At 35.8% G+C, this 10,366-nt stretch overlaps 1 protein-coding gene across 1 annotated transcript; it reads right to left on the bottom strand.

Annotated features, from left to right (window-relative positions):
- Positions 1 to 994: 994 nt before the first annotated feature.
- Positions 995 to 6,043, bottom strand: Kera (keratocan). Its single transcript, XM_027394112.2, has 2 exons — positions 5,155 to 6,043; positions 995 to 1,161 (listed from the first exon to the last, which is right to left on the bottom strand). Exons 1-2 carry the CDS (start codon positions 6,041 to 6,043, stop codon positions 995 to 997), a joined length of 1,056 nt encoding a protein of 351 aa, XP_027249913.1.
- Between the last annotated feature and the right edge of the window lie 4,323 nt (positions 6,044 to 10,366).

Genomic DNA, 10,366 nt, shown 5'->3' with positions numbered 1-10,366 from the left:
TATGAGTTCAAGGACAGCCTGTTCTACAGAGTGAGTTCCAGAACAGCCAACGCTACATAGAGGAAACCTGTCTTGAAAAGAAAAACTCATCACAAATAAGTGTATTTCATCATGCACTCATGTAATTAGAATATAATGTTTACTGAGAGAAAAATAAGATAGAAGAACATATGTATTTGTGTTCATGTTAACAAAATAGTTGACACTATAACACTTTCTTTTTATAACATGTTCCTAAACAAGAGAAGTGAATAGTCTCCTTGAAACAAATATCACACTTCCTTTTTGTCAGAAAACATTAAATGTCTTTATTTAGAAAATCTAAAAAAAAATCATGAGTAAACTCAGAGCTGAATAATCAGCAATTTGAGTAAATTTCTAGTGTCAAAACAGTGTGCTTCAATGAGACTTGTATTGTGATAACTGTAGAATTTAGGGCTTCAGTTTTCAGTTACCTCATCTTTAATCATAAGTTACTAGAAGATCTCTCTCTTTCTCTCTCTCTAGCTTTATTGTTTAGTTCTAATGGCTAGATCTCTCTTTAGGAGGCATTTGATTAGGTGGTTCATGATAATAATGACAGGAATAGTTCATTTATTCATTTTCTTCACTGCTATCTCATTGTTGTGCTTACAGGGCATATACACTACCAGTACACATAAATTTGGTCATAGACAAGTAAATAATTTTGAATATATAACAATTAAAAAATTTCTTGATATTAGTAGCTTCAAAGAGACAAAAATAGCTTTGAGTTGAGAAGTTATCTCAACTCTGCGTCAGTTTAATTAATCAGAGAAAAGCAAATTATTACAAATGGCACCTGCATGCCACTGACAAAAGCATCTTTTAATGGAAAAAAATAAGATGCAAAGGGGAAATTTGTGGGTAAGAACAACTGTAAATATGGCTTGTGACCTAAACCTAGGAGAAACAATTGAATTTCATACCACACACAACTACTCTTAATCCAATTTGTATTTGATGATGCTCTTTATATAATGAAGGCCTGAAGAAGCTTGAAGCATGTCACTATATCTATTGGGATTGGTGGCTTGATTTCATTTCCATCCAGACGCAGGTAGCTCAGTTGAGGTCCATGAATGAAGGCATCCTGTTCTGCACGCAGGGTGGTGGGACATATTACCGAGATGTTCACATCTATAGATGGAAAGATGGCATGAATGATTAGATTGAAACAACAGAAAGTCTATAAGTCTAAACGAAAAAAAAAATGCTGCATGGGCCCTTAGGGGCCAAATGACATCATGCAAGGAAAGATGCAGAGATACAAATCATTATCAAACAAGTTATTATTGTGCATATCTATTTCACAAGAATAATCCTGGAAAAAAGTTTGATGTAACAGGTTCAGTATTCTCACTCTATGTCCTACTGTATTTTAGCATGAAATATTCCATAAATAATACTATTGCAAATAATGATAGGTCCAAGGGAAACAAGATATCTCAATTATTTTCTAAGCTTACAGGTGAGACAAAGCATGTCAAAATTACCTTACTACTCAAAAATGAGAAACATTTTCAGAGGACTAAAGGCAGAGACAGCAGTTAGACCAGGTACAAAGGTGGGTCGAAGAGTTCTTGCAAGGATAATATGCTGCAATGTTTCCTTAAATTTTTAAAAATAATATATGGTATGTTTACATAAATGTATTTATCATAACTCTACATGTAATACTAAAATTCATGAATCCCTCCATATAAATATACTTATTTGGAGAGAAGGCATTTGCCAAGAGTTGAATTACAGAAGATTGAGGTTAGTAAATATCCCATCAACCTTTATACCTGTTATTAATGGTAGAAAAAACACCTTGGACTAGAGCTCATGGCAACAAAAACCACCTTGAGAGACTTGTCCAGAGTGATAGGCTGTTACATGTCCAAATTCAGAAAAGCTTGGAGCAGGTAATCTCAAGCATCAATCCATGTATTCTGCTTTTGCCAGAAAATGAGCAACATTTCTTTTTCAACTAGACCCATCGAACTTGGGGAATATCTCTGTCCTATGTCCTATTGGTGCAAACAAATCCACAATATAATTTTAAATGATTTTATACTTGGATAATGGCTGTTTTGTCCAACCCTTATGTTGTCTTATGAATTAGCTTGATATAAACAATGGCTCACATATGTAAAACAGATTTCTGGTTATAGTTTTTTCACATACATAATCAGTTTATCCTCACACAGATCAACCAGGAAATATGATTACTCTTTCCACCTGGGTATCGTATAAAAAGTTGGCCCGGAGTAGCCCTTTTCTCTTACTTGTGATACTTGCCCAGCAGGGAAACTGTTTTTTGTTCAGTGCCTTATTTAATATCCTTATAACTCCCATAATTCATGTCAGATATACCCAAATAACTGGAAAATGAGAAATGCATTATAGACTTAATAATTTTCCATAAGTTAGTATTTTTCTTAAAGAATGTGGAGAAGTAACTTATTGGAGTGTATGCATAGTTTATATTAAATTTCAAGCTCTTCATCATGTTCTGAAGAAATACATGTCACAAAAGAAAACATCATTGGCAAATTCAATGTACTCTTCATATGAAAGTTTTCTTTCTTGCAAACACTTTTTTTTTTTTGAGTCAGGGTTTCTCTGTGTAGCTTTGGAGCTATCCTGGCAGACACTCTGGAGACCAGGCTGGCCTCGAACTCACAGAGATCCGCCTGCCTCTGCCTCTGCCTCCCAAGTGCTGGGATTAAAGGTGTGCACCACCAACGCCCAGATATTGCAAACACTTTTTAACAACTAGATTATGTGGCAAGAACTAAGTACATTAACAAATATTGTAACAATGTCATTGATAAAATTCTCATCCACCGATTCCACAAGGGTGTCCTTATTCGACATTTATTTCTACGGTAAACAAAACTAGATCAGTGAGTTAAATGAGGTGACATGGCTTCATTTTGTTCAAGCTGAGAGAATGGACTGCTGTCACCCACCTGTGCTTCAGTTTCCTCTTTGAACTTCCCAACAATATCACACAAGCATCTTGGTAGGTTTCAAGTTTCTCCAAACATGAGCACTGATACGATTACAGACAGAATTATTAGACTCCACTTCAGGGCCTCCAGTCATAAAAATCTGGGGTGTGGTAATCCCTACAATCTTTCACAACTCAGTAGAGTCTGACTCATGCTAATATGTAAGGCTGAAATATTTGAATGAATTTCACAGACTTTGGAAACCCTTTGTGAAATTTCAGTAGAGAACACAATGATTTACTTCTCAATCTTGTTTACAATGCTGACCTCTCACTCCTGAAGACTCAATCTCTAGTCACCTGCACCTGCAACTCCCCTTCAAAAATCTGTGCAGAATCACCTGAAAGTAACATCCTACTCCAGTTATTTGTGAGGTTTTATTGTTAATAAGGATTGCACCTAAAGGAGGATAGAACTCTCATCAGGAAACTCTTACAAACTCAGGATCCTCCTTAGATATTATGGTGTTTGGCTCAGCCAAAAAAAAAATCACCTAACAATTTTTCTATGTTGTATCTTTTCATTCTGACTGGGAAATCAAACAGTACATTTCCTCACCACAGAGTGGAAAAGTAACAGCTGTGGTAACAGTATGCCATTTAGTTCCAGGACATTATCCTCAAGTACATGGCAACAATAAGGAAAATAAATATCTGCAATATCCAAGAAGTGTCCAGATGAAAGGTGCTCTAATCATGTAATGAAATGATTATATGATGGCATGCTTAAAAATTCTTTCATGAATGGTAACTATGAAGCATAAAACTTTGGCATTTATCTGGTTTTCTTTTCTATAAAACATTTTCATCAACTCTCTCTTTAAGACTGCATTAAAAAAAAAAAAAAAACTTACAGAAGGAATCTCGCCTTGGTTATCCTGCCAAAAGACTTATACTGGAATTGAAGAGGAATCTTAGGCTGTGTACCAGTACCCAGGCATGGGATATTAAATTGATCACTTCCACTTCCAGAGGCAGCATGATATAACCATGAACAGGATGAGTTCATTTCAAATGTTTCCATGCATGTAAGTTTTGTTACCACTTCATCCCTTAATAACATCTTCTCTTTGAAAGACTTCAACCTGATCTACTCTCCACTCCATATGCAAAGCTTTTTTTCCAGAAAGAACAGTATTTTCCTCACTGTGGATACGTCACTGAGTCCCATTGATTACCAGATCCAAGGGCACTGGTTTCCATTTCCAGTAACTAAATTCTTGAGCATCTGTAGTAGTTTTCTATGTGTGATTCCCCACAGCATCAGGACCAGCACCTGGGAACTTTTTGAGAATGAGTGGTCAGAGGTCCTACTCAAGGACCTAGTGACTCAGAAACTCTGGGGTAGGGGAACACTAACATGCACACACTGAAATCCACTCTCCCTTGGAGTATTTGGTCAGTAACGATACTTAAGGAGGTTCAGGCATCAACTCTTCAGTAATCCCTTATCCTATTACTTTTTTCAATTTTTATTTTATAATTGTAATTGATTAGACCAATTTTAAATTAGAAACAAGTTTCATTTACACGTCAATCCCAGTTCTCTCTCCCTCTCCTCCTCCCCTGCCTCCCCCATCCCAACCCATTTCTGCTCCCCAAAGGGGTGAGTCCTTCCACTGGGGATCTACAATGTCTGCCATATCATTTCTATATCTTATCCAAGAGATTGTACCTTACATATTTTCTACAACAAATTTATCCCACTGAGTGTGGGGCATGGTGGCATGATCCTATTACCCTGGTACTCTAACACTGGAATAGAAACCTGATCTTGTGTTTAATGCCACCCTGAGAGACATACTGAGGTACAAGTGATGTCAATCCACAGAGGGAGAAACACCAGGATCTTTCCACAGTACAGAAAACAGAGTTGTTTCCTTTCTCCCATATATAAAAGCTGTGTGTAGATTATTGAGACTCAGTTTTCAACCCTGAACTTGAAGATTAGAGTTTATTAAAGCTGAATCAACAAAATTGTGCAATGAGGGCTAGAAATAATTTGTGGATCCTAAGGCTACATTAGTTGTGTATTGGTGGAGAAAACAACACAATTGCTAGTCTTACAAGGAACACAGATTGGACATCATGATTGGCATTTTTGTTACAGGCATATCCTCATGGCTACTTACTTTTAATTTTGTTGTGATCAAGGTGTAGGTGCTGCAGGTTAGCGTTAATTCGAGGAAAGTTTGTTAGCTGATTGTGAGACAGTTGCAGGTCTAGAATGGATGACACATCAAAGCCTTTCGATGGGAGGCCTGCATCCGACAACTTGTTGTGGTTCAGTCTCAGGAAGGCCACTTTAGGAATCACATTGAAATAATTTTCAGGTATTGCTTCAATGGAGTTGTTGTCCAGAAACAGTTGCATGGTGTTGGCTGGCAATCTTGGCGGCATATTCCTTAGGGCATTCTTGGCCATGTTCAGCTGCATGAGGTTCTTAAGTCCCTTGAAGGTATCTCTTTGAAAGGCATTATCTAAAAGTTTGTTATGCTGTAGGTCAAGTAGGGTCAGGTTTTCTAGGTTACTGAAGGTTCCCTGAGGGATTCTGGATACCTTATTTCGAGCTAACTGTAATTGTTCCAAACTCCTTGGCAATGGAGAAGGTACCTCCTCTAGCTCATTGTCTTCTAGAAACAGGAAAAGAAGCTTCTTTAGCTGGCTCAGGGCCCCCTTCTCTATCCCATAGTTGGTTATTTTGTTCTTGTTTAAATTGATCCATCGTAGCTGAGTGGCGTTCTGAAATGGTTTCTCAGGTATGGTTTCTATCTGGTTGTTCTCCAAGTATAGGTACCAGATCCTTGAAGGTATAGCAGGGATTTCTCTGAGACCTCTGTTTTCACAGTATAAGGCAGTAGGGAAACTGGGTGGACAGAAACATTCCCTGGGACAAAAGAAGTCATCATGCACATCCCATTCCTCTAGGTCCAGTACCTCATAGGCCTGTCTCACACTCTGTGTCCACACAGTATTTGCTATGAGTAACACCCAGAGCAACAAACAGATTGAAGTTGCCATTACTGTACCTGTAGGGTAAGTAACACAAATGTTAGATAGTTCATTGATCTTCAAATACTGACAAGAATCAACCCAGGAAGTGTTGTTTCTTCAAGGTAGGACTGAGAATATCAGCTTCTAATCCATGCATAACAATGAATACACATTTATTGAGTACCAATCACAGGCAAAGCACTTGGTAGACATTGAAATAAATTCACAGTCCCTAAGCTTTCCGGGTTTAACTGAGTCATAGTGAAAGCTGAGAAATGGAAAGCAAAGTTTAGCAACTTTAAGTGCTTTTCCATTTCAAGCTATTAATTCAAGAAACTTTACTGAAACCAATAGTTGAATATAAGAGAACAAAATGTGATCTAATAAATGAAGTGGCGACTGCGTGCTGTTTGTTCCTAAGAGGTGGGCATCTGCATGTGCTTTTATTTTTACCCTTAAATGAGAATAACGTCTGTAGGAGATTTCCCAGGTTCTTTGACCCTCAGACCAAAGAAATGTAGAGATCAAAGGAAAATGAAGAATTTTATGGCAAAGAATGACTCTAGGATCTAACAAAAAGTATGTGATTCATCTCTGAACTATCTGCTTTACCTTTGGAAGAGTTGTGTAACTTTACTTACAGGATGAGAATCAAGATGTTCATTCAATAAGCAGAATAATAACTTTCTCATATAACCATGTTCTCCTATATAATTGATATAATCAGCCTCATATAGACTATCACTATTTTGTACAAATGGATATATATTCTCATGCCTGTATATAACAAAGATTATAAAGTGCTAACATATCAACTATATAATTTTGATATATGTCCATTAACCTATGGCATAATTAATCAGGATGAGAAAAAAATATTCAGAACATAAGACAAAAATTCCCCTATATTTACACAATCAGTATAAATATAACACATATTAAGCAGGTTCTAATGCATGATCCTCTAGAAGAAAGAAATTTTCCCATTGAATAACACTAAATATGACAATCACAAAAAAGTAGTCCATGAAAAATATATGCATAATACATGTTTTAAACTTTAGCTTATAACATGTGTTACATACACATACATAAAATTTACAGTTTCCTCAATGTGCATTTAGTTAAACCAACTAATAATAAGTACAAATACATTTAAATGATTCTTAGAGACATAAACATAAAATCATTCATTAATGAAATGTTGGTCTTTTATTCCTCTCATTCAAGTTCAGAATTGCTTCTGCAAGCTGTCAGGCTGTATCTGACTGCAGAATGCTTCTCTGGACTGCTTCCAACAGAGAAAAATTCACTTGTCTTTTTAGAGCAGAAATCTGCATCAGTTATTGTAATTGTGACACTACTTTTTTTAAATAAGAACTCTAAATATCCAAACCAAAATTGTAAAAAGTACAAAAGAGTTTACCTTGCTTTCCAGGAATAGACCGTTGAGTGCCGTGGCTGTTCTGACACTAGGTAAAATAAGTCTATGGGGGAGGGGGTGATAAAGGAAAAAAACTTTTTGTTTTAATTTTATGCTGTTAAATCTCCAATAAGAAAAAATAAAATGTATAGTGACTAGTCACCATGAAGAACTCTTGATATATTGTTTCCACTCTGACAGGCTTCAGGATGGCTTACCTCAGCTTCCTTGGATCTTCTCCTTCTTTTTCTATTGGTCACTGCCCCTCACAGAAAAGGATTGACCCAATGTTTGCTGTAGGATTTTAGAGTCTTCTATAAGATGTTTGAACTGTTGGCTCCAATTTCAAATCCTCTAACAATTGTAGCACCTTGTCTCCTATGAATATCAGCAAATTTTCTTTTAATCCAAGCATTGTTTTCAATAGTAAAGGCAATTTTCATTCTTACTTCACAATTCTCGGGATGTTTAAATGTACTGATGTATAGGTCTGAACCACTAGCCGGCAACTGAGGAGAATTTTAACTGTAATGAAAATAAAAAAGATTTTGAAACTTTTTTTTTCCTGATGATCTTTTAAAACAATTAAAAGCAAAAAGTAAAGGCCAATGTATTCTGTTCATGTGGACATTTTATTCATTTCTGATATAAAACAGATGCTGGAATGTTTTGATTAAGAGAAACACAGATTTGAGAAAAATTAAAATTCTCTTTGAGTAGCTGTAGTTGATTTACATACTAAATACAGTAATCACCTCTGTTTCACAGAATCAATTATTGTATCCCCCACTCCTTAATAATAACTTTAATAATTAAAATGAGATGGCTTTTATTATTATATTGTAACAGATGTTTCACATTCAGTGACTTATAAGGCATGCTCCTGCATTGATTTTTTTCTTTAACGTATGTCTAGAATAAGTTCTTCTATTTATCATAGTCAAGGAAAAAAGTGGTAATTCTATTGAGGGATGCATACAAAAGTTTATTTTATTTCATGCTGTATTCTGTTGACTGTAGTCATTTTTGTTTGAGAAATACATGTTATTGGGAGACAAAGGCTTTAATGACTATGACCCACCAACACTGTTCACATGAATTGTATCAAGGACAGAGGGTGCTGGTGAACCGTGACCTTTCTGAACCATGTCTTCCTATCTCTGTGTCCTTACTAAGGTCAATTGGGATTCAGTTTTATCATCTACACAACAATGGACCTCACAGGTTTAGACATTTTTTTTAAGGTGAATATAGAAATACTAGCCTTTCTTTGGAATTTGGAGTATATATCCAATTAGAGAAAGCATGCATATTAATGGCTATAGATGAAACAAGAAATATGATTCATACATTTCTTCATATTCCTACAGGTACACTCAGGACATACTTTTTAAAAACAATCTATTTTTTTACACCTTTTTCATACCAACTTTCTCATTTCCATATAATGGTTGGGTTTTTTTTTAATTCTCCCTGATTACTGTTTCTATGTTTTATTTTTTCAAATCCATGAGAAATAAGTGAAATATGATGTTCAATTCTACACAGTCCTAATTTTCTTTTTGAGGCAAACTGATTTAAGACATTTCTAAGCTTATTACCCAAATATTTCTGTGTTCAGTAGGAAAATCAGCATATTCTACTTATTTCTCCAGTCTATTTTCCATCCATCATTCTGCTTATGATCTACTCACCAGAATGTGGTTTCTTGTGTTGTCATTTTTCAATTGCTCTGACCAAGTCAGCAGTGACCTCCTTGCAAACTAATTTACTGATTCATCTACTTGACCTGGAATAGTGCCAAATTACCTAGTTAGTTAAATGTCCTTCTAACTTGAAGACATTGCCCTCTCCTGGATTTTTTTCCCTCTTCAGTAATTCCCTTGTTCTGCATCTTGAGATTCTGTTTCTTCTTTTCAACACTATGTAAAATGCTAAAGATGTTCCCAGTTTCTGCCTGATGTCCCAGGGCTCTTCCTGATGTTGAGCCAGTTCCCACATGCTTCCACTCTCCTGACCTTCCCTTTCTACTGAAATGTCTCTTGAACAAATATCTCCAAACTAATTTTGGAACAAAACTAGCACTCCAACATATGTTTGTCTATCTGCTATACAGAAATGATAACTGAATAATTATTTCTCTTTTCCATAGTCTAATTATATATAAATTAAGGCTAATACAATTATCTATTTATAGTAGTAGAACCACACGTCTGGTAGAGTTGAAATGAAGTTTAAACAAATCAACATTTTAACAGGATATCATAAATATACAGATCAATAAAATCAGACCTGCTGGGTTTACCGTTCTGATATTTCCAGTGGATGGCTGTACATTTCGACTTCAAATTAATTTCATTGCTATTGCAAACTGAGTGTAACTTGGCTAATCACAACTACAAAAAATATTGGTGGTGGTGCATGACTTTAATCCCAGCACTTGAGAGGCAGAGACAGGCAGATCTCTGTGACTTTGAGGCTAGCCTGGTCTACTGAGTGAGCTCTGTGACAGCCTCCAAAGCTGCAGAGAAACCCTGTCTTGAAAACCAAAACCCAAAACAACAACAACAAAATCTATATGTGAAAAATAAGTATTAAGGCTGCTGCAATTGTTGGCAGTGACAATTATAGGGATTTCCTTTATAACCTACATGAATGTGTTGTGTCTAAATTAAAGTGTCATTCAGTTGAATCTCATATAATAGGCATTTATTTGCAATGGAATTTAAAATTATAGGTGTGGAGTGTATTCATTATGAAGGCTATCTAAATTTTCACTAAGTATACTAAATGTTGATTAAGATGAAAATGAAACACACAATGCTGAAATTCTACTGTGCTATATACATTTGTGGGCAACACAACCCTGCCACCTGGGGCTGTGGGAGTAGTGTAGCAATTCTCCTTGCTCTTCTCATGTTCTGCAC

This window comes from Cricetulus griseus (genome assembly GCF_003668045.3).
Source record: "Cricetulus griseus strain 17A/GY chromosome 1 unlocalized genomic scaffold, alternate assembly CriGri-PICRH-1.0 chr1_0, whole genome shotgun sequence".
In the NCBI taxonomy this organism is placed as follows: Eukaryota; Metazoa; Chordata; class Mammalia; order Rodentia; family Cricetidae; genus Cricetulus; species Cricetulus griseus.
Note: the sequence above shows the minus strand (reverse complement) of the source record. Positions and strands in the feature narration are given on the sequence as shown.

Excerpts from the sequence above, each read along its gene's own strand:
- Kera (XM_027394112.2), bottom strand. The coding sequence starts at position 6,043 with ATGGCAACTTCAATCTGTTTGTTGCTCTGGGTGTTACTCATAGCAAAT. Across the intron at positions 1,162-5,154 it reads TGATCACAACAAAATTAAAA|ATGTGAACATCTCGGTAATA; the intron begins GTAAGTAGCCAT and ends TTCCATCTATAG.